The 24532-nt window shown below is 40.4% G+C and overlaps 1 protein-coding gene across 2 annotated transcripts; it reads left to right on the top strand.

The window, feature by feature from the left end:
• Nucleotides 1-1691: 1691 nt before the first annotated feature.
• On the top strand, nucleotides 1692-24462 carry ARL14EPL (ARF like GTPase 14 effector protein like). Of its 2 annotated transcripts, XM_081131763.1 has the most exons (4): nucleotides 1692-1790; nucleotides 20311-20428; nucleotides 22007-22146; nucleotides 23222-24462. In XM_081131763.1, the coding sequence occupies exons 2-4, from the start codon at nucleotides 20333-20335 to the stop codon at nucleotides 23442-23444; spliced, it is 459 nt and encodes a 152-aa protein (XP_080987889.1). In that variant the 5' UTR covers nucleotides 1692-1790; nucleotides 20311-20332; the 3' UTR covers nucleotides 23445-24462. The 2 variants fall into 2 exon arrangements, with proteins under 2 accessions (XP_080987889.1, XP_080987890.1); XM_081131764.1 differs by lacking the exon at nucleotides 20311-20428.
• The last annotated feature ends 70 nt before the right edge of the window (nucleotides 24463-24532 follow it).

Raw genomic sequence — 24532 nt, 5'->3', positions numbered from 1 at the left:
ACACACAATCATCATTGATGTTTCTATCTCTCTCTCCTTTCCCTTTACTTTCTCTCACAATGTCAGACTGGTGAAAGTGGGCTATTTTGGTGACTTCTTGATGAGTCCTGGACCCTGAGGGTTCATAGGTATATCACAGGAGTAGAGCATGGGGTTTGCAGGGGGTTTCTGTTATTTGCTGGCCCCTGACTCAGGATATCTTAGTTGGGATCAGCACAGTCTGTTAGTCTCATCAGTTCCTATGATCTTGAACAATTCTTTCTGATGCCAGGGATCTTAGGCCTCATTTAGGAAACTGTCTTAAGAATACCACATAACAGAAAAGGAGTATGTTTTCTTTCAGAAAGTGTTTTTGAACTTACCAGTAGTAAGCAGAAGGCCTTCCTAATTGCTAGCACCAGATGGTGGCTTCAGTACTTGTGAACTCCGGTGAGAGGGAAGTAGGATGAGAGTAATTATTTCTTCATAAGGCTGATGTTCCCTCTCATCTCCCCCACCCCAACACATACTCCAAATTTTAAAGAAAATATAGTCATTTTATAAATAAGTTCAGAGAGAAGTTATGACCTATTCAACTCAAAGTAGCAGAGTAGAGAAGAGATGTGGTAGCAGGAGATCACTGCTACCTGTTGAGTGCCCTCTGCATAGGATGTACTAAGTTATGTCCACTTTATCTCATCCTCAAAATGACCCTCTAAGGCAGTGTATCCATTAGGGTCCAGTCAGAAAAACAGAAACCAGACCGCTTTTGCTGCAAGGATTTTTGTCAGAACGGCAAATATATATACTTTGGCGTGCCGCAGAATTTCAGTACTGAGCGTATGTGTGCCGTGAGATGAAAAAGGCTGAAAATCGCTGACGTGAGCTGATCGTTTCTTCCTGTAATCATCCAGCACACTCCGAAATAGCCACCCATCCCATATCCTTGCAGTCACAGTGGTTAGATACGAACAGCGCCTGGGCCCCGGCAGCGCTGGCCTTGGTGGGCGCCTCACCCGAACCGGCCCCAGGTGACCGATGACCTGGGCCCGAGGGCTGCGCTGTGCCCAAGGGCAGGGCATGCTCAGAATCTCCCCTTGAGATTCTACCTTCTGGGAGTCTGCTGGTACCAGTCAGGGAAACAGAAACCAGATCAGCCTTTTTTTTTTTTTAGTAAGAGAACTTATTATAATGCATTGGTATATGCGGATCTGAAAATGGCAAAAGAGGAACAATGAGCTAACCCCAAGACAGGAACTGCAAGAAATACCGAGCAGTACCAGGGCCGGGGCAGCTGAGGGGAGGGACGGGCTGATCTGGAATCCAGAAGCCGGTGCTGCCGCCACAGCCGCTCAGAGAAGGTCCCGCAGAGCTGGGACCCAGACCTCGAGGGGAAGGGCTGGACTGGCGCTCATGCTCTAGGAACGCAGGCGACGGCCTCTTGGTGCCGGACCCGGACCCCTGAAGAGGTGGCTCTGCCTAGGTGCTGGTGTCTGTGAGGGGACAAGCTAGGCTGCGTCTGGGAGACTGGGGTGGGAGGAGGTTGAGGGGGGGGGGGCCGTGAATCCTGAGAACCGGAACCGGAACCGACAGCCACAGTCCCTAGTAAGAACCGGTGCTGAGGAGATGCTGATAGAAACCGGAAGCAGAAGGACAGAGCCAGCCCCTCCCCCTTCCCGGCCTTCCGGTGATCCCCAGGGCCCCGTGTTGCTGCGGTGACGGGCGGTTTGCAGAGTCCCAGTCCCGACGCCACCCAGAGGAGACCGGAAGAGTGGACTTGGAACCAGGAGGTGGTTCAGTAACCGACGCAGGTCAGTGTGACTGTCCTGATTTTCACACGAGAGGGGAAACAAGAGGCTTAGGGCCGAGGCAGAAGCCAGACTGAAGACCCAGGCTGTTTACTGTCGAACCCCATTTACTTTTGGTCTTTCTCTTACCTGTTACATTGGGACGCGGTTAAGATACTGTCCCACACCGAGAAAGCTTTCGAGCCGCACACATCTGTGGACCAGAAATGCCGGGCGTCAAGTGGGCAGCTCTTGGAAATAACAGGCGGAGCTTCCGGTAGACATCACCCTTCAACACAAACTTGCTAAGAATGATGTTTAAAAGAGACTTAAATTCGGACCTGTATTGAAAAGAAACGAGGACAATTTATTTAAATATGTTGTTGTATCTACTTTGCAAACATTATTTAGGCAGATTTTTTTAAGGGCTTGCAAAATTCTTTAACTAGCTTCATGCTGTCAGATCACCATGTGTATGGTTTATAATTGCATTAAGAAATTATAGACCATACAGGAACTACAGTCTAAGGACATTTTGTTGATACAAGTAAACTTTGCTGGTAGAAATATAACCCAAGAATATGCTTACGTTACCCATGAAAGCTAGCTTTAGCTAAATGCTGAATTCCTACAGTTTTCATAAACCGTATACATGAAAAGGATTGAAGTGACTCCGAAGTTTAAAATATCAGAAACTTCATTCAGTGTAAATTCTAAATGCTGTAAATGTCAATTTTGTGAAAAATATTGATGTCGAATTTATTGATGCATTTTGAATGACCTTATTGAACTGTCCTTTAAAATCAATTAATTTTTATTTGCTTTATATATAGTTTTTCTTTTAAATTATCTTTAATGTTGGAAGTATTACGGGTGTCCCCCTTCCCCCCCCATTGATCCCCGCCAGGCACCTGCCCCCACACCCAGGCCTTCTCCACACGATTGTCCGTGTCCGTGGGTTATGCATATATGCATATAAATTCTTTGATTAATCTCTCCCCCCTCCCACACTCCCTCACCCCTGCCTTTCAAATGGGAAGCTCTTCTTCTCTGAGCATCCCTTTTATCAGTAGTGAAGTGACAGTATTACACTGCATTAGAGGTTTTCTCTAGGGCTTATTGGAAGTATTTTGTGGATTCCATGGATGTTGATTATGTCAGCCACCAAGGAAGCAGGGGTGGGGATTTGGGGTAAAGAGAAGGCCCAGCATGGCTTTTGTCTCCAACCCCCACTTCAATTAGGATGGCTCCAGTTTTGTTGCTTTCATATATTAGGATTTATTTAGAGAAAAATCTAAAAAAACAAATTTGAATACTGATGGGTGATATGATCCTCAAAGCCCTTTTCTGGTACGACATCACATTGACATGTAGCTTCTCCATTCCTCAAGATTCTTGTATACAAATCATCTTGCTCTGCAGCCTCTGTAGGTCCCACACATTCCTTCTTCAAAGGCCTCTTCCTGACCTCTGAAGAGACTCACCTTTGACTGTAGAAGAGGTCAAACAAATTATATTTAATGGATGTGAAAATTCTGGAGCCAGTATCCATTTTGATTGATCCTTGGTCACTTAGAAACATACCCTCCACATGGCATTCTTGAAGAAATAAGGGTTATTCTTTTTAAATCTGTTTTAATTCTGGATTAGGGTTTTTGCACCATCTGCTGGTCATATTTATTTTGTACATACTGTGAGAGAACTGTACATTTATTCTCAGAAGTATCTTTAAGATATTAATATTTTTAAATTGTAAAGTATATGCTTATTATAGGAAAAGTGTAAGTATAGGAAATAATAAAGGATAAGGCAAAAATCCAGAGATACCTACTATTAAAATCTAATGGTATTTCTTTACACACACACAAGAATATGTTCTCTTTCAGCTTTGGTTGTGCTTTTTGTTTTGTTTTGTGTTTGCTTTTTAATTTTTATTGAATTTATTGGGATGACATTGGTTAATAAAATTATATGAGTTTCAGCCCCTGGCTGGTGTGGCTCAGTTGGTTGGATCGTTGCCCCATGCACTGGATGGTTGAGTGTTCAATTCCTGGTCAGAGCACATACCTAGGTTGCAGGTTCGATCCTCAGCTGGGGCGAGTACAGTAGGCAACCTATAGATGTATCTCTCTCAAATTGATGTTTCTCTCTCTCTCCCTTCTTCCCTCTCTAAAATCAGCTTTAAAAAATTACATAGGCTTCAAGTGTACAATTCTATAACACATCACCTGTATATCGTATTGTGTGTTCACCACTCCAAATCAAGTATCTTCCAATCACCATTGGTCCCCCCTTTACCCTCTTCTACCTCCCCCACCCCCTTTTCCCTCTGATAATCACCATACTGTTGTCTGTGTCTATGAGTTTTTTCTTTTTTTGCTTAATTCCTTTAACTTTTTGACCCATTCTCCCAACCCTCCTCCACTCTGACAGCTGTCAATCTGTTTTATCTATCTCTGAGTCTGTTTCTATTTTGTTTGTTAGTTTATTTTGTTCATTAGATTCCACATACTGTATGAGTGAACTCATATAGTACTTGTCTTTCTCTGACTGGCTTGTTTCACTTAGCATAATACTCTCCAGGTCCACCCATGTTGTCCTAAAAGGTAAGATTTCCTTCCTTTTTATAGCCGAGTAGTATTCCATTGTATAAATGTACCAAGGCTTTTTTATCTAATCATATACTGATGGGCACTTGGGCTGCTTCCAGATCTTGGCTTTTGTAAATAATGCTGCAACAAATATAGGGGTGTATATTCTTTTGAATTAGTGTTTCAGGTTTCTTCAGATATATTCCCAGAAGAGGAATAACTGGATCATAAGGCAGTTCCATTTTTAATTTTTTGAATAGACTCCATAGTGTTTTCCATAGTGGCTACACCAATTTGCATTCCCACCAACAGTGCACAAGAGTTCCCATTTCTCCATATCCTTGCCAGCACTTGTTGTTTGTTGATTTATTGATAATAGCCATTCCGACAGGTGTAAGGTGATATCTCATTGTGGTTTTAATTTGCATTGTCTGATGATTAGTGATGTTGAGTATCTTTTCATATGTCTATTGGCTATCTGTATGTCCTCTTTGGAGATTTGTCTATTCAAGTCCTTTGCCTGTTTTTTAATTGGAATTTTTTTCATGTTCAGTTTCAAAAGTTCTTAATAATTTTGGGATATTAAGCACTTATCATATGTTTCATTGGAGAATATGTTCTCCCATCCAGTGGGTTATCTTTTCATATTGTTGATGGTTTCCTTTGCTGTGCAAAAATTTTTTGTCTGATATAGTCCCATTTGTTTATTTTTTCTTGTTTTCCTTGCCCAAGAGGATATATCAGAAAAAATATTGCTGTAAGAAATGTCCAAGATTTTACTGTCTATGTTTTCTTCTAGGATTTTTATGGTTTCTAGTCTAACATTTAAGTCTTTAATCCATTTATAATTTATTATTGTGTATAGTGTAAGAAGGTGGTCTAGTTTCATTTTTTGCACATATCGTCCAGGTTTCCCAACATCATTTATTGAATAGACTGTCTTTACCCCATTTTATGTTCTTGTCTACTTTGTCAGATATTAATTGACCATAAAGGCATGAGTTTATTTCTGAGCTTTCTATTCTGTTCCATTGATCTCTATGTCTGTTTTTAAACCATGCTGTTTTGATTACTATGGCTTGTAGTATAGTTTGATATTAGGTAGCACGGTACCTCCAACTTTGTTCTTCTTTCTCAGGATTGCTGTGGCTATTCTAGGTCTTTTGTGGTTCCATATAAATTTTTGGAATATTCGTTGTAGTTCTGTGAAATACACTATTGGTATCTTGATAGAAATTGTGTTGAATCTATATATTGCTTTGGATAGTATGGACATCTTAACAGTATTAATTATTCCTATCCATGAACATGGTATATGCTTCCACTTATTTGTATCTTCTTCAGTTTCTTTCTTCAGTGTCTTATAATTTTTTGAGCACAGGTTTTTACATCCTTGGTTAAATTTATTCCTAGGGTTTTTTGTGTTTTTTTTTTTCTTAAGTAATTGTGAATGGAATTGTTTTCTTAGTTTCTCTTTCTGATAGTTCATTATTGGCATATAAAAATGCAACTGATTTCTGGATATTTATTTTGTATCTTGCTACTTTACTGAATCCATTTATAAGTTCTAGTAGTTTTTTTTTTTTGGTGGAATTTTTAGGGTTCTCTATATAAAGCATATGTCATCTACAAATAATTATTGTTCTACTTCTTCCTTTTTAATTTGGATGTGTTTTACTTCTTCTGGTTTGATTGCTGTGGCTAGGACTTTCAGTACTATGTGAATGACAGTGGTGAAAGTGGACATCCCCGTCTTATTCCTGATATTAAGGGAAACACTTAGTTTTTGCCTAGTTAGTGTGATCTTGGCTGTGGGTTTGTTATCTATGGCCTTCAATATGTTGAGGTGTTCTCTATTACAGTTTGCTGGGAATTTTTATCATAAATGGGTGCTGGATTTTATGAAATGCTTTTTTTGCATCTATTGGTGCTATCATGTGATTTTTATCCTTCATTTTGTTTATGTGGTGCATCACATTTATTGATTTGCTGATATTCTGCCAACCTTGCATCCCCACAATAAATCCCAGTTGATCATGGTGTGTGATTTTTTTTAAATGTACTTCTGGATTCAGTTTGCTAATATTTTGTTGAGGATTTTAGCATCCGTGTTTATCAGGGTTGTTAGCCTATAATTTTCTTTACAGTGTCTTTATCTGGTTTTGAATTTAGGATAATGCTGACCTCATAAAATGAGCTTGGGAGTATTCCATCCCCTTGAATTTTTTGGAATAGTTTGAGAATCATAGGTGTTAGTTCTTCTTTGAATGTTTGGTAAAATTCACCTGTAAAGCCATCCAGTCCAGGACTTTTGTTTGTTGTGAGTTTTTTTTAATTACTGCTTCAATTTCATTAGTTGTAATCTCTCTGTTCAGTTTTGTGGGTTTTTTTAAAATATATTTTTATTGATTTCACAGAGAGGAAAGGAGAGAGAGAGAGAGAAACATCAATGATGAGAGAGTCATTGATCGGCTGCAGCCCACAACTCAGGCATGTGCCCTGATCGCCTGGATCCTAGGTCGATGCTCAACCGCTGAGCCACACCCGGTCGGGCTCTCTGTTCAGTTTTTCTAATTCGTTCTGATTCAGTTTTGGAAGATTGTATGTTTCTAGAAATTTATCTGTTTCTTCCAGATTGTTCAATTTGTTGGCATATTTATAGTTGTTGGAATGATATATATATATTACTCCTCCCGTGAGGATATGCTTAGAGAGAGGGAGAGAGAGAAAAGAGAGAGAGAGAGAATTGGTGTGAGAGAGAAACATCAATCATTTGCAAGTGTGCACAGGATGACGCTCAACCAACTGAGCCACTCCAGCCGGGCCATAATATTTTCTTACAATCCTTTGTATTTCTTTGGTGTCAGTTGTTACTTCTCCCCTTTCATTTCTGATTTTATTTATTTGGGTCCTCTCTGGTTTTTTTTCTTGATTAGTCTGATTAAAGGTTTGTCAATCTTGTTTATCTTTTCAAAGAACCAGCTCTTGGTTTCATTTAGCTTTTTGTTGTTTATTTAGACTCTATTTCACTTATCTGCTCTGATCTTTATTTCCTTTCTTCTACTCACTTTGGGTTTTATTTGTTGTTCTTTTTTCTAGTTCTAATGTCTGCAATGTATTTTATACTTTTGTTTGGTAATCAAGGTGTTAAATTTTTACTCTCCCAACCTAGCAACTCTGTAATCTAGCAATTAATATAAGATGAAAAAATTTTTGCAAAGAGTTTTATTTTTTCTTAGAAGAAACTCCCCAAAGAAGAATTACTGGGTTAAAGATGCCTATTTAAAGCTCTGGTTACACAATGGCTATAAAATTTTTAAGGCATGATGGGAAGGCATTCCTGGGAGAGACAATAACAGAAACAATTTTAGGTACAGCAAGTACAAAATGTGTCCTGAGAATGGAAAGTAGTCCATGAAGTAGAAAGTGTGCTATGACATTAGTAAATCAAATTAGTAGAATATTAGCATAATAATTATGCTAATAGTAATATTAATTATTAGTAAATATATAGTAATTGTGGTAAATAGTAAATATAATAGTAATAATAGCACGACATTTCACCTACACATTATATATACTTACACTGATCTCCGTTCAGGTTAGAAGTTGTGTAAAACCATCTTAATGGTTTTCCAAAATGGAGCTGCTGGAAGATCTGAAATTATATAATTCTGCTTACTCTCCTCTCCCTTGTAATATTTCATCTTACTGGCAGATACCATTTTTGTTATTGGGAATGACATATATTAGAGTCTGTATAAACACAGAGATGCTATTGCAGTGCACTTGGGATTCAGCCTTATCATGGCCTGCACAACCTCTCCTACCCCAAAGAGATCCTTCTGAAATACGGGTGGGACAAAAGTAGGTTTATAGTTGTGAGTACACAAAACAGAGTTTATTTTTGTATTATTATTTATTAATTATTGTATTATTTTCCATATGAACAACTGTAAACCTACTTTTGTCCCAACCAGTATGTAGATTTTCCCTACATAAAACTATTTTATTAAAATTTATCTTTATTGTTGAAAGTATTATAGGTGTCCTATTTTTCCCCCCAATTGACCACCTCCACTTCGCTCCCACCCCCTCCCCAGGCCTTCACCCCATTATTGACTGTGTCCATAGGTTATGCATGTATGCATATAGCTTCTTTGGTTAATCTCTTCCCACCCTCTACCCCCCTTCCCTCTTTCCTCTGAAATATGATTGTCTGTTGCATGCGTCAATGTCTCTGGATCTATTTAGTTCGTCAGCTTCTTTTGTTCATTAGCTTCTTCTTAAAGAAGACCCTTCAACATTTCCTGTAGTGCAGGTCTGGTGGTGAAGAATTCCGTTAGCTTTTTCTTATCTGTGAAGCTCTTTATCTGACCTTCAATTCTAAATGATAGCTTTGCTGGGTAGAACAATCTTGGTTGTAGTTCCATGTTTTTCATCACTCTGAATATTTCTTACCACTCCCTTCTGGCCTGCAAGGTTTCTGTTGAGAAATCAGCTGACAGTTGTATGGGTGCTCCCTTGTAACTGCTTTTGTCTTGCTGCTTTTAAGATTCTCTGTTTGTCTTTAACCTTTGGCATTTTAATGATGTGTCTTGCTGTGGGCCTCTTTGGGTTCCTCTAGTTTGGGACCCTCTGTGCTTCCTAGACTTGTAAGTCTATTTCTTTCCCCAGGTAGGGGAAATTTTCTGTCATTATTTTTTCAAATAGGTTTTCAATTTCTTGCTCTCTTTCTTCCCCTTCTGGGACCCCAATAATACAAATGTTGAGCCTCTTGAAGTTGTCCCAGAGGCTCCTTATACTATCTTCATATTTGTGGATTCTTTTTTCTTTTTGCTCTTCTAGTTGGGTGTTTTTTGTTTCCTCATGTTCCAAATTGCTGATTTGATTCTCAGCGTTCTTTACTCTACTGTTGACTCCCTGTGAATTATTCATTTCAGTTTGTGTAGCCTTCGTTTCAAATTGGTACTTTATTATGTCATCGATTTTTCTCAGTTATTTCCATAATAGTATGCTTAAAAATCCTTATAAACAAAATTCTGAACTCTGTATCTGTTAGCTTGCTTGGATCTATTTCATTTAGTTCCTCTTCTAGAGATTTCTTCTGTTCTTTCCTTTGTGACATGCCTCTTTGCCTCCACATTTTGGCTGCTTCCAGGTGTTTGTTTCTATGTATTAGGTAGAGCTGCTATGTCTCCTGGAATTTGTAGAGTGGCTTTGTGTAGTAGGTGTCCTGTAGAGTCCAGTGGCTCAGCCTCCCCAGTCACCTGAGCTGGGCCTTCTAGGTGCTCCCCTGTGTGGGCTGTATGCACTGTCCTATTGTAGTTGATCCTTGGTTGCTATTGGTGTCACTGGGGGGAATTGACCCCCAGACCAATCAGTTGTGAGGACCAGCTGCAACTACAGCCAAAGAGCTGCTGTGCTGGAGACACCCCTATGGAGCAGGATTTACTTCAGTGGAGCTTTGGTGTCCGCCAAGTGCACCCCTTGAGTGTGTCACTCGTGGATGTGGTAGGGTTATAATCCAGCGTGGTCGAGTCTGACCACTGGGTGCACTGTCTCTGGGGCCTCCTGGGAGGTGCAAAGTCAGCCTGTGCCAGTGCCTTGCCCAGAGCCACCCAGCATGAGCTACACAGCAAACCATAGTTGGCTGCTACTTGTGCTGGGCTTGGAGGTGCCCAGGAGAGGCCAAGCTATGAGCCAATGCAGCTGCCACTAGTGCCAGGCCTGGGGCCACTTATCAAGCTGTTTGGGGCGCGCTGCTTTTTGTTTGAGAGATTTTAGGAAAGTCCTAAGCATGAGGCTCGAGAGGCCATTTGCACAGAAAGGCCCCTGGAAATGGCCTGGATGAGCCTGCAGGGGGGGAGGGGCGGGGCCTCCGGGAATCACGGGGCGGGGTCAAAGGTGTGAGTCAGGTGCTGACGATTCAAATATGGCGCCTGCCTGTGGGCTGTGTGCGGGGAGGACTCGCCAAAGGAGCAGTGGCCTCCACCAGCTCTTCTGCCTGGGAGGTAGCTGCCCCTCCACCTCTCACCCAGATTTCAGGCAGGTTAGTTCCTCCCCGAGTGTCCCAGGTCCTTTCATGCTGCTGCCTGGTGCTGGGGCTCAGAGGGAGCGTCCGAGTGAGTCCGTGCGCGGGCCCTTTAAGAGGAGCTGCTGGGGCTCCCGCGGCCTCCGAGACCCTCAGCCACAGTCCCCGCTGGTTTTTACAGCCCCAGGTTGTGGGGACGTCACTTCCTGGCCCTGGAGCCCTGGGCTGGGGGCCTGCTGTGGGGCTGGGACCCCTCCTTCCTCCGGGAAACCTCAGCCACGGAGATGTCCCTCCTGGGTTTAAACCACGGCACCGGGTGTGGGCCCTTGGCCAAGTCTCTGTGATTCAGCCGCTATCCACCCGCATCTCCGCCCCTCCTACTGGTCTCGGTGCTTCTTCAGCTCCCTGGTTGTGGGGCTTCTGTTCAGCCAGATCTCAGGAGGCTCCGAGTGACGGTGGTTCTGGATTTTAGTTGTGATTTTGATGTGGTTGCGGAGGCAGAGGATGCAGCTGTTACCTACGCGCCATCTTGATATCAATTCCCCTACGTGAAACTCTTGTTTAGAGCAGCTGCATTCACCTAGAATGCCCTTCCCACTCCCTTTCTACCTGTATTTCTGTTTATTTTTCAAGATTTACTCAATTGGCACCTTTTTTCAAGGGACTTTCTTGATTCCTCCCTTCCCAGGAAAAGCCACCAGTCCCTCCATCTCACTACTGGCCCTGGCAGTGTTCTAAGCACTTGTGATAGTCATCTTGTATTTATTTGATTACATATCTCCTTCTACTAGATTTGTGAGCTCTTGAAAGAGAGGAACCAGGTCTTATTTGTCTTTTAATCTTTCACACAGTGCCTAGCGGATAAGAGGTGTTTAATCAGTGTTTGCTGCGTGAATGATTCAGTCTTGGTGATAGATATGCTTGAGCACCTTCAGTGATGGAGCCACGGGTCCTGGCCCAAGTTATTAGCTCCATTTACCTCTGGGCCTCCATGGTAATTCCCATAGGAAGTCTGCCTTTTCAAAAGTACAACTCTTACAGTTCCACAATGTAACAGTACCTGATATTTTAATTTAATAATATATTCTGGAAATCACCCTACATTATTTTATAGAGATCTTCCTTATTCTGTTCTCACAGCTACATAGCACTCCATGTTTATGGTACATGTGAATGTATCAGTTTATTCAGCCACTCCCCTATGTGTGGGCATTCCAATATTTTGCAATTATAAACAGTACTACAATAAATAAGCCTATGAGTTACTTTTAAGCATAGTATATAGTACAAATTTATATAGAGATAGCTATAAACTGATAAGTTAATTCAACTCAGAAACATAGATTTTTACTCTCCAGGAATTGATAGATAGACTGAGGGATTGGTTGAAAAAGCAACCAATTCTAAATTACATTCATTGTATTCCATAGAAAACCTGAGAACATCTGAAGAGAAAGAAATATATTTTCTTCATAAAAGTCATGTCAATAAATTTTGGACTAGTAAATTTAGCAAGGCATTATTAACTGAAAAACACTCTTTCATCTCTTAAGATTAAATTGTTATCTTTCAGAAATATAGTGTAAAGTTCTTGTGAAGATTTGCCAGTTAAACACCATTAGTTTTTTTCTTTTGTTTTCTTTTTTATCTTTATTGATTTCAGAGAGAGGAAGGGAGAGGGAGAGAGAGAGAGATAGAAACATCAATGATGAAAGAGTCGTCATTAATCAGCTGCCTCCTGCATGCACCCGAATGGGGATCGAGCCCACAACCAGAGCATGTGCCCTGACTAGGAATCAAACCATGATCTCCTGGACCTTAGGCCAATGCCCAACCACTGAGCCACGCCTGGCAGGACAACACCATTAGTTTTTAAAACTATTAGATTTTGCTTGAGAAACTCGGAAATAATACAGGGTAATTATTTTACATGATTTATTTTCTTTTTAAATTCAAGGATTAAGAGGAAATAACTTTTTATTCTGTGGTGCACTATTATTTCTCAGTACTTTAATTTTTTTAAATATTTTTTTATTGATTTTAGAGAGAGGAAGGGAGAAGGAGAGAGAGATAGAAACATTAATGATGAGAGAGAGTCATTGATTGGCTGCCTCCTGCATGCTCCCTGCTGGGGATGGAGCCCGAAACCCCGGCATGTGCCCTGCTGGGGAATCAAACTGGGATCTCCTGGATCACAGGTCCATACTCAACCACAAAGCCATGCTTGCCGGGCAGCACTTTAATTTTTATAAAAGTTTTCAGTTGGGACTTTTCTTGGTTGGTCACAATCCTTATCCTTTAGAAGATTTTCCTCCATCCAGTTTTTAAGAGGATTACTGCCCTTTCATTGGCCCTTGATATGTTGGTTCTTTCTGTGGTTAGCATCTTGTGTGGTTAAATCAGTGAAAAGTACCGTCTCCTGTTGATTGTGTAAGAACAAAGCAGACATTGGCCAAAGGATGTATTTTTGTAAGGTTTGATCTACAGTGTAAAGTTTGATAGGATTTTTACCCTCTTTGAGGTTTATTGATCCTTAATTGGCAAGATGGCATTGACAATCCTTATATGGCAAATTTTTGATAAGCAAAATGTACTGTGTAATCTCAAAAATATAGCACTTGTTTAATGGATATAAAGTTCAGGTCAAATATACTTAATTCTGGTATCACCTTAAGGTTTCACATCATTTCCAGATGGGTTTCAAGCTCTTTTCTGGTTTCCTTTCCTTGCTCTTTAGAGCAAAAGTAATTAGGAATGAAATGACGGTTTTTATCCTAAATTCACAAATGAACAGATGAGTATTAACTGCAGTAGAGTGATTTTAGTGACTCCCAGTACAATATCTGAGTCCGAGTGGTGGAGGACAATGGTTAGAAGGTTGTAATTTAGAGATTAATATGTCTTAGACACAATTTATGAACATGGTTTAGTTCTCTCTTGGGACAACAGTTTTTTTTTAAATGATTTTTAGCTTAAATACATATATATATTTAAGCAACTTGCCAGGATATATATGCTATTTACACTGACGTAGAAAAATAGCCAGGGGGCAGTTTGGTGTTAATATTAGTTGATCATTTGAAGTCAAGATATGAGAATCAAAACATAAACTCTAGATTCATTTCTTATGCAAATGGAAGATGAGCACGCAGATGAATTATCACTTCCTGATTTCAGATGATTTTAGAATAGACTCTTGTTGGAAGAGAAAGTTAACGATGTTTACATCTATACCCTCCCCCCAAAAAACCTCTCTGTTTTTTGCCTTTCCTTCTCTTGGCCGATATTATTAAAGCGTTCAATTATAGAAGCACCTTAGGGGCCTATGACTTTTTCCCTAGAGGGATCTGTGATTTCTCAGCAAAACAAAGGAAACAAAGCAGTACAATTTTTCCTTTTCCAGTATTCTTTCCTTTTTCATCCAACTTAAAGGTATGTGGACTTTCTGTTTACCACCTGCTGCTTCAGCTTGACAAGGCAGCTCTCATTAAGAAGTAGGGAGTGATAGAGCTGTGGAAGGTCATTATTAGAAAGGCACTTCTTTTTCAGTGATGCATTTAAACTTGATTTCCTCTGAGGCTGGTAGAGAGAGGAGAGGCAAAAGCAAGCCACCGAATGCTGACTCTGAATATATATTGCCATAGTAATGTGTTGTAGTTAAGAGTGAAAGAAAATTGGTATTCTTTTGTTGCAGTGCAGACTGAAATAAAAATGAAAGCAAAAAAAAAAAAAAAGGCATAAAAGGCCTTACGGATCTGAAAAAGGAACCTCCACACTTGAAATTTGGAATGAGTGGTTTTGAAGTATTTTTATCTAGATAATGCTGACTGTATTTATCAGGATACTGGTGAAAATGGCTCAATCTTCTGGTCTCATAAAAGAGTTTTCTTCCTTCTCTGCTTTCCGTTGATGGGGGAGAGTAAATAGGTTTCTGGTTTTTATGATCCTTAAAATTGCAAGGAAGAATTTAAATGTATAATTCAAGAGATCCAGATTAAAAATAAGGTGTGAGTAGAGAGACCTTCATGGATGCTGATCTGTAACTGGCTCAGATGGGCCCTTCAGAGGCTTGGTTTCAGAGTAATACCAGGTTGCAGAATCCCGGGCGTTAGCTAAAACAACAACATGGTCTCATTGTGTTCCACAGCTTGTCAAATGCTCTGCTAAGTGCACTTCCAAATTATTTTAAAAATATGATATTTGTTTTCACATTGTATTATACTACGCAACATAAGTATGTGTATATGAGTGTGCATGTATATGTGTGTGTGTTGGAATATACAGCAATAAGAGTGCCTTTAGGAAAATTTATGTATTGTAAATAAAGTTGCTTATCAAGCATTAACATTGTTTATCTAAAAAACATTCTCAAAGGCTTAAATCAAAATTACTTTTAATTTTTAAGGACAAATGGCAATGGAGATTTTGTTAGAGGTTGTTGAGCAGTTTTTGTGACTTTGAAAACAGCTGAATGAGCTGGGAGGAAGCAGCAAGGGAATGACTTACTTGATCACCTGCACAGCAAGTGTTTCTCTACCAAATATGTTCCTGCTGGGATTTGACTTATCTGTCAGCTATCCTAGTGACCTGTCATTTTTAGTAAGTATAGAAACTAAGGCCACAGACAGAGATTAAAATAGCTTGATTCTCTACTATGATTGCTTTCAATGAACACTTTTTGATTAAGTTACTAATATATTACCCATTTGAATGTTCTCTGTTGGTGTCCATGTGTGTTGTGTATCTTTTACTCCTAAGTGTTTTCTGGGGTGTGTCTTACAGATAGTGTCTCTGATTAAACCTCTTTATCTGCTACTGAGTAAAAGCAGAGACCAACTTGTGAGCTAGAATTTAAACTAAATGCTTTTCTTGTTTTGATAATTTGCTAGTGTCCTTAGGGGTAAAAGTAGAAAAAATACTTACTCAACTGCCCAGTGCTGGGGGCATCCTAAAGATGAGTGTAAGTGATTAAAGTCTGAGTCATTTGCCTGCATTTCCCTTGATGACCTGTGCCTCGGAGTGAGCAAGAAGATGGAGATCTGGACCTGGTGGTGTTTCTATGGGACCCAGTTCCTGAGGCCTCCATATAGTGAGCAACATGCCAGGGTGTGTGATTCTGAGGTTTAGAGGTAAACATAATTTAACCATGATAGCTCCCAGGTATTAGGCAACTAATTCATCTGATGCTCAACTCAAGAAACAATAATCTATTTCAGTGCTGGAAAATTGCCTGGCTGTATAGGACTTGTCCCCTGCAGCATTTTCTACAGGGATTTTCAAGGATAGTTTTGTCTATATGTGACTTCCTTCTTTTATGCTGACTTCTGATTCCTGTCCCGAGGTCAGATGTAGTTCATGTATCTGAATGGCAGCCTCTTCCCAGCACAGCCTTTGTGAATGTGCTGTCAGAGGAGCTGAAAGGGGCAGACTCAAGGTCATCTGTAGAGCCTCTTCCCCTCCTCCTTCTCCTCCAGGCTGCTTTTTGAAAAGGCTCTGTGTGGCTGACATTGATTACACCCCATCCCTCGGCAATATCCTGTTGTTAAGATGGTGATCATCATTAAAACAAATCTTGAAACAGTGTAACATCCTGAAAGGAGCTTAGTTTGAGGGGCCAGACAAGTCTAGGGTCAAACCCAGGCAGCCTGCTGGTAACTATGTGGCCTAAATGATCTTTCTGGGCCTCAGTTTCCTTGTCTGTAAAGTACAAATAATAATATATAAGTTTGGTGTGTTGTTACAGAGTTAAATGAAGTAATACATGTAGAATGTTTAGCAAAGTGCTTGGCACATAGTAAGTGCCTAATAATTGGCACTGTTAGCATAATATTCATGAGATATTTATTGAGCCCTGACTATAGGCTTTCTTGGGGGTAAAGAAAAGTATAAGATTGATTCCAGAGCTATTGACCTAATAGAAATAGGAACTTACATGTGAAAATTAACTACAGAAGAAAAATGAGTGTTATAGCCAATATGTACTCCAGTACTACTCAAGATTCCTGTTCAGGGTGAATCTAGGAGCTCATGCCAGAATGTGAAATCAATGAACCGCCTTGTCCGGGAAGACAGTCTTGCTCTGAGGAAAAGTGTCAGCTAAACTACCCAATGTACTTAGTGAAGCAGTTGATTTCCATTCTGACCCAAACCTGGTACTGTCCTTGGTCCACACTTCAAGATCTCGGCTCTTGGAACCTATTACATCTGCCACTTGGGGGAGCCTCTTCTCTTTGTGTTTAACTGTATTTTAGATCTTTATAGGCAATCTGGCACAATATTAGGACAAAATAGAGAGTTTGTTAAATTGATGTCATACACTTTTTGTTCCATTAAATGCAATAATAACCCAGGATATACCACATTGCGTCCGACCTCACCAGCATCTTCTACAGCCAGAAGCGATTTTTTTCCATCGCCGTGATCAATGGAGGTGGTGGTGATTCGCTCCTCCCTGTCTCTTTGCAGGGGTTCTTAATCTTATTCTTTGTGTTATGGACCCCTTTGGCCAACTGTTATAACTACGGACCATTTCTTAGAATGATGTTTTTAATCATATAAAATAAAATTTGTAAGGTTACAAAGGAAACCGATTATAGTGAAATATACTTATCAAAATGTTAAAAACAATTTGTAATAGTAATATAAATGTGTTTCATTATTAACATATAACAAAATCTAGCATTGAGTCTAAGAACTATCATTATGTTGAAGAAGTGATAAGCACAAATAACATTTTGATATATCTATAACAATTCTGGTGGTTAGGAAAACATCTGTGTTTTCATAAGTAACAAAGTCACAAGTATTGCTAACACTGTTGTGGTTTGTTGGTTGCATTGTAGTAGAGGGAATGCCAGAATTTCAGTGAGAGGTTAGTGAAAATAAATGTGTATTCTTTCTTCATCCACATTCAAGGACCCTGGCCTTCACTGTCTGGTTAAGAACCCTTGTTTTGGGAATACCATAGTGGGAAAAGGAGAATTCTGAACCTTTTTATTACTTTTCTTGGGACAAATATTTGGGGCTTGTAATAAAATCCAATTACAATTTCAGTCCCTGGTGAGGTTCTATTATAATTTTTCTTTTGCTTTATTTGCAATACAAAGGAGCAAGTTTTTTCTCTAATCTATTTGTGGAGACCTACATTCTACAAAGGACTTAAACAAAGGCATCTCAGGGAGAGGATTTGCATAAAATATTAGTTCCTCCCAGTGCAGTTAAATGGATGCCTATATAAGCAACAGTTCTTGATTACAAAGGTGATCATAAGGTCATATCTATTCCCATGGGGAGGAAAATTTGTTACATGGAGAACCTAGAGGGCTTAGGGCTTCTTTAGGGGAAATTTTCTTGAGGAAGCTATAAACAGAGCCCAAGAAAGAAAGGGATCTTGGAATTCTAGAGTGATGGGGAGACTTCTTGGAGCAGGCAAATAGATCAGCGTTCAAAGGCGAAGGCTCAGTTAGGTGAGATGGGAGGTGTGTTAATGGAAGTGGGGAAGTCAGGCAGCTTTTGCCCAAGTGTAAGTATGAGGGGACTTGAGCCTAGTCAGGTAGATTGAAGATGGCTGTGATGGATCTTCACTGATATGCCAGGAATGTGGAACATTATTGGCAGAGGGAATCAGTGAAATCTCTTAGTAAGAATGACATGAAGAAATTTCTGATACAGGAATATCAACATGACCATATGTTTTAGAAGAAACGGGTGTGAGAAGAAAATATGGATGATAGTTTTAGAATCCAATGGCAAGACTGGATGGAGAAAATTATCCCTGCTTTCCCTATCTTAATGTCTTCCATAATTACCTAAGGATAGGATTCACCTGGAGAGTTTAATAATTATGCAGGTTACCAAGCTTCTGCTCTGCAAATTATAACCCCATTATGCCTAAGATTTGTCATTTTTAAAACAGCTCCGTGTGATTTTATTTTCAGACAAGTTGGAAAATACTCCACAGGAATGTTGGTCTGATCAGATGAGAAATCGCATGTGAGGGCGTCAAGGCAAAAATTGCTCTGGACAGAGTTAAACAGGCAGCCAAGACTTTATTCAAGGCTATTGTAACAGGGGAGAGAAACCAGAACTCAGTCTGAACTCAACTCTGCTTAAATGAAAGGGGGGAGGAAAATACTAGAGTGCTTCAGGGGAGAGAGATGAGTGGGATGCGCAGAGCACGTTGACGTATTCCCAAGATTGCAAATGTTTATCTCTGTGATTTGGCCACCTGTGTTTGCTAATTGGTGCTTACCAATTAGCAAGGTAGGCTCCTACCTCCCCACAGAGACTGGCAAATAGGGACACTGTCTTTCCAGCTGATTACATTTCTAAGGGATGGCTCCTAATCCTTGAGAAAGACACTGCTGGGTTGTAAAAGTGAGTGAGTCTGGGAGATCATTTACATCTCGATGGGGAAGAAAAATAATTTACAATTACAAGTTTTCTGAAGTAAGTGCCCCAAGAAGAGGGAGGTCAGGGGCCTATAGTCCCAAAGAAGCCTCTCCGAAGTTTGGTCAAGCTGACTGGAACACTAAGGCTGTCTTGGTCAAGGGTAAGGTACTACTGCTAGTACTACTGTCTTCAGGGGGATAGCAACTGATAGTGGAAAGGAAGAACCAACATTAGGACAAAAAATCAACATACTTCCTAACCTAATGTTGGGAATGAATTGGAGAGGGGAAAAGTGAGCAGTCAATGTCCAGTGACCCTAGACACAGGGAAGATGAAGGTGCATTGGCAGAAATGGAATTTCAAACACAGTTGGCAGGCAGAGTGGTGGTGCCAGATGACCCAGGCCAACTTGGTAAAGCATAACTCTTAGTTTCCTTTGGTAGAAACAGGACCCTATAGTCCACACCATTGACAGAGAGAAAGAGAGGAAGCAGCAGGGCAGTGGGAGCCTCCCCTGGAGTGTGGTCCTTTTTTTTTTTTTAAATATGTCTTTATTGATTTCAGAGAGAAGAAGGGAGAGGGACAGAGAGAGATAGAAACATCAATGATGAGAGAGTCATTGATTGGCTGCCTTCTGCGTGCCCCCCACTGGGGATCGAGCCCACAATGATCTCCTGCATCATAGGTCGATGCTCAACCACCGAGCCACGCCAGCCGGGCATGGAGTGTGGTCCTTCCTGACAGAGCCTGTAGAGCAGCCTGGACAGTGCATTTGTGATTAGCATCCTGTGTTAGCTTCACCTATGTCTCACACACACACACACACGCGCGTGCGCACGCAGTGGCACCCTGTATATATACTGAAATATTTCAAAGTAAAGTACAGGCATTGTAGCAGCTGAGTTTTATGGGCAACTGATGACTTCCATTTAGCACAACTTGTATTAGAAAATTTTCAGAAAACTTGAGTGAGGAGGACAGCTTGAGGAATGGTCTCTGAAGAGGAGACAACTAAAACCATGGGAGTAAGATTTTCACAAACCTCTGGAGATGTGTGTATGACATTAATGTGCTTTACTTTTTTTTAAGGGAGTATAATGTGGGGAAAACAGAGATCTCAGAATTCACAGTTCTGTTAGGCAGGAGAGGATGGTCCCGGTGTTGCTTGCTCCAGCGAGGTCTGTGATGCTAAGAACTGTGCAAGGTGCAGTTGATTTGCTCATGGAGCACCAGCGAAGAGGAGCATCAGTAGGGTGGACTAGGTGGCAGGTGCAGGATGTAAGAGTGAGTGGTAAGACAGAGAAAGACAAATAGCACATGATTTCACTTATATGTGGAACCTAAAAGTCAAAATAAATGAAGAAAAAAAAAACAAACAACAACAACAAAAAAGAATGAGTGGTAAAAAATAACCAGGAGTGCAGATGGAAGTCCGCCTTTGAAAGCAAGATGTATGGAGAGAGCAGAAAAGTCACATGATTAAGTTACTGGGGAATGTATGAAATTAATGTGTTTTACTTCTTTCTAGTTACTTTTTTCACTGATCAGAAATGAGTGAACAATCAGAAAAAAACAATTCTACTGAAGGGGGGCACACAGGTCAACGTTCTCCTGAGAAAAGCTGTCAAATTGGACAAAAGCAACTGGTATGGCATATTGATACTACAATTCCATGGTATTTGTGGAGTTCCCAGTGTGAGGATTTCTGAGAGGCCCCAGACTTGGGAGGGAAGGTGGGCTCACTCAGGACTCCTCAGGAAGGATTTCTACCCCCTCCCCATAATGATGGGCCTTTCCTTCCTTTTAATTCCGTTTACCACTAAGCTGGGCTCACCTCACATATCTCCTCTGCGCCTCTCAGTCCCTGATTTTCAGCCCAGTGTACTGTCCTTGGAGTAGAATATTCTACAGAATACGGTCAAGTGCTTTTATTTAACAAACCCTTGGGTTTTCCTTTATGTGCTAGATGTGGTCCTAAAACTTGGTATATATATTCATCTAATCTTTCTCACAAGATACTATTGTTAACCCATTTTACAAAGGGAAAAACCGGGCTTAGAGAAGTGGGAACTTGCTCAAGGCACACCATTACCTAGTGGCAGAGCCCAGGTTGAAACACAGGTAGGCTTGCCATGCTGTCTATGTTCCTAAACTCTACCTGTGCTACTGAGGATAGTAATAGGTGGAACTCAGTTGTACTCATTTCACAGCTATACCTAAATACAGAACTGTTTCGTAAGGTTATGTTTGTAAAACAAATCCATATGCATACACCAAAATGAAATTTTAAAGATTTATATTATATTTATAATATATTTATATTATTTTGGGTGGACTAAACTATTATTACACTAAACAAACAGTAGAAAAGCCTGAGATTCTGTTACTAATTTTTTACATTGAAATTCATACATTGAAAGTTTCCCTATTGTTTCATATGTACTGTATATTAGCCTATATGGTTTTGGGCCACTCAGGTTATTTTCTTTTAAAATCCTTTAAAAGAGTACTCCCTTCCCTCATGACACATATGTTACATGTTCAAAATAAGTTATCAGGATTGCTTGAAGCATCTTTGTTACTTATGTTCCGGATTAGGCCCCACTTAATTTAAAATTATAAATATCCCCAACAGTGACTTTTGAAAATTTACACTTAACACCCTAGAAAGCCATTCTAGCAAGATTTTCTTCTTCAGATCTGGCTTTGAGAGTGTAAACTTCGGTTGGCTGCATCCTGCATGGAGCCCTGATGGAGCCCACACTCCCGGGGCAGCGAGGGGAGGACTGTGCTAACCAGTACCCGGGCCCCTCTGTTATCTGACACACTTTACCTGGGCTTCTTGAGCTAACAACTGTGGGAGGCCTTTACTCCCTGCCCTTCTTCCCCCTTAAAATGCTAATTCTCTCTTGTCCCCATCTTATTTGAGAAGCCAGCTGGTGTTTTGCAGGTATAAAAAGAATTCCGTTTCCGTTTGGCTGTTTTTTATATTTTCATTATATAAGTTTTACACTATGGATTTCTTTGTTCAGAAGGAATGACCTAACTTGAGGAAATTTACATCATCTTTTTAAACTTAATCAGATTTAAACTGGTTCTTTCGGTAATAGTATTTATCCTTTCATGCCATTATGGTAAAAGTTACAGAAAATTTATTTTGAGACAATGTAAAACAGATAAAACTACCCAGTTCTTACTACTAACACATTTTATTTGTTTCATAGCAACAGATAGAGCGACAGTTAAGATGCTTGGCATTTCAAAACCCTGGACCCCTGGTAGCAGACTTTAATCCTGAAACACGACAGCAGAAAAAGAAAGCACGGATGTCAAAGATGAATGAGTATTTTTCTGTAAAATACAAGTAAGATCATGATTTATTATATTTGATTTGTGGGATAATAAAATACATGAGTTCTTGACAAAGCCAAATAATTAAAGATTTTCTCTTGTCTATGATTTAAAAATATGCTTTCTAAAGTACAATATCACCCCAACTTCAAGGAATAAACTATAGTCTCAAACTAGAATTCAGTTTTTAAAAACAGCTTCAGAATCCCTTGGATTAGAGTAACAACTTTAGTAGGAAAGATGATTAAAAGTAAGAAAGATGTATCATTTGGAGGAGAAATAATATAACCATGGGAATGGATTTAGGTATCAAATAGGTACAAAGTATTTTAAGTACAATGATTGCTAGTACATCAGAAGTATCAACTAAGTAAACCATAAGGAAAAAGGCTGATAAATTCCACTGCATTAAAATTAAGAATTTATACCCATTAAAAGACACCCTAAAAATAATGAGACAAAATCACAAAGTAGTAGAAGTTATTTATAATTTAAAAGGTTAGTATCTAAAACATATAGAGAATTCTACAAGTCAATAAAAAAAAAGATAACGTGCTGACGTGGCTCAGTGGTTGAGCATCAGCCTATGATCCGGGAGATCAAGGTTCGATTCCCGCTCGAGGTACATGCTCAGGTTGTGGGCTCGATCCCCAGTGGGGCCGTGCAGGAGGCAGCTGATCAATGACTCTCTCTCATTACTGATGTTTCTCTCTCCCTCTCCCTTCCTCTCTGAAATAAAAAATTTTTAAAAAAGAGAGAGAGATAAATGTCTTCTGAGAAAAATGAACCAAACAACGAACAGGTATTTCCTAGAAGAAAAGGCTAATAAACACTCAGGATACTGAACCCCATCAGTAACAGGGAGAAGTGCCCCACCCCCAGTCCGCAGAGTTTAGTGTGATTATATCAACATTGATGAAACTGCGGGACACCTACGGGACATCCCTGCCATGTAACATTCTCAGGTGTTGCAGGGCTACCTAGGGTGCCTTTCCCCTGATGAATGCAGTTTGCGGCGTAACAACTGACCCTCAGTGTCGAGGACAGTCGATCGCCCTGTCGCGTCAGCGTCCCCTCTGTCTTGGCAGGGTACTGAAGAAGTATGACAAAAGCGGCAGGCTCATCTGTAACGACGCCGACCTGTGCGACTGCCTGGAGAAGAACTGCCTGGGCTGCTTCTACCCCTGCCCCAAGTGCAACTCCAACAAGTGCGGGCCCGAGTGCCGCTGCGGCCGCAAGTGGGTGTACGACGCCCTGGTGGCCGAGTCGGGCGAGGTCATCAGCGCGCTGCCCTTCAGCGTCCCCGACTAGGGCCCTGCCCGCGCTCGCCCGGTTCTTCTCCGCCGCGGCCACTCGGCCCCTTCCTCTCGGGAGCTCCAGGGCTTGGGGAGAAGGCTGGGAAAGCACACGGAGCGGGAGCCCCCGAAGCTGCAGCCCCGAGGGAGCGGCCCAGCCCCTTTCGGGGGCGCGGACTCCGCCTCCACCCGGGCCAGGGGCCGCGCCGCTGCTCGCTCCACCCACCCCGGCTCTGCTCCCGCAGGTTTAAAACCCACTTCCTCTCTGCTGGCCTATCTGAGAAAACGGAATTTTAAGATTTTCAAAATTCTTTAGCTGAAAGGTTTTTTGTTTGTTTGTTTGTTTACATAGAATCTTAAATTTATATCTAGTTACCCTTAGAATAGTACACATCACTAGTTCTCAATCAGAATTGCTATTTGGACTTTTTTTTTTTAGAAAAAATACCCAAACCTTGTGACTTTGCATTGCATATTCGTAGTCTCATTTTGTATTTTTTAAAAATAATATTAAAATTAAATTTGGCAATGTTTTTATTAAAAATTTTATATGTTACTTGTAAAATTGAGAAATTAGGCCTATGTATATCCTAAAAGCCAGTGGTTTATATTGTTTTCATTTCAGGTTCAGTATTTCAGAATTTTTTTTTCAGGAGAAGAAAACAAGTTATTATACAAAATGCATTTGTATGTTTGCTAATTAAGTGTATTGCTATGCAGTTGAATAGATATATGATGTGCTTTTTCCAAATCTGATGCATTGTGGGAGATTTATAGAAAGTTGAGTTTGGTCTGCTTTGAATTTGTGCTTATAATCCCATTTACCTTCATTTGATAGACTTGTACCATAGATTTTATCATCCCACGTCCAGGTTTCTAGTTCATTATGTCTGAAGCAGGGCCCATGAATTCACATTTTTGAGGTGATGTTGGTGCTGCTGGTGTGGGGACCACCCTTTGAGAACCACTTCTTTAAGTTACATTAGATACATAATGTATGGAAGGGTTTAAGTAGATAATTTAATAAATGCCTTAAAAAATTATTAAGAGTATTTAATTTTAAACTATACTTTTCAAGGGCTTATTTTTCCTCCATAATCATTT

The sequence above is a fragment of the Miniopterus schreibersii genome (assembly GCF_964146895.1).
Source record: "Miniopterus schreibersii genome assembly, chromosome: 3".
NCBI lineage: Eukaryota > Metazoa > Chordata > Mammalia > Chiroptera > Miniopteridae > Miniopterus > Miniopterus schreibersii.
Note: the sequence above shows the minus strand (reverse complement) of the source record. Positions and strands in the feature narration are given on the sequence as shown.

Bases quoted from the DNA above. Each gene is read 5' to 3' on its own strand.
- ARL14EPL (XM_081131763.1), top strand. From the start codon at position 20,333: ATGAGTGAACAATCAGAAAAAAACAATTCTACTGAAGGGGGGCACACA. The intron at 20,429-22,006 runs GTATGGCATATT...TTTGTTTCATAG, and splicing joins AAATTGGACAAAAGCAACTG to CAACAGATAGAGCGACAGTT. The intron at 22,147-23,221 runs GTAAGATCATGA...CTGTCTTGGCAG, and splicing joins TATTTTTCTGTAAAATACAA to GGTACTGAAGAAGTATGACA.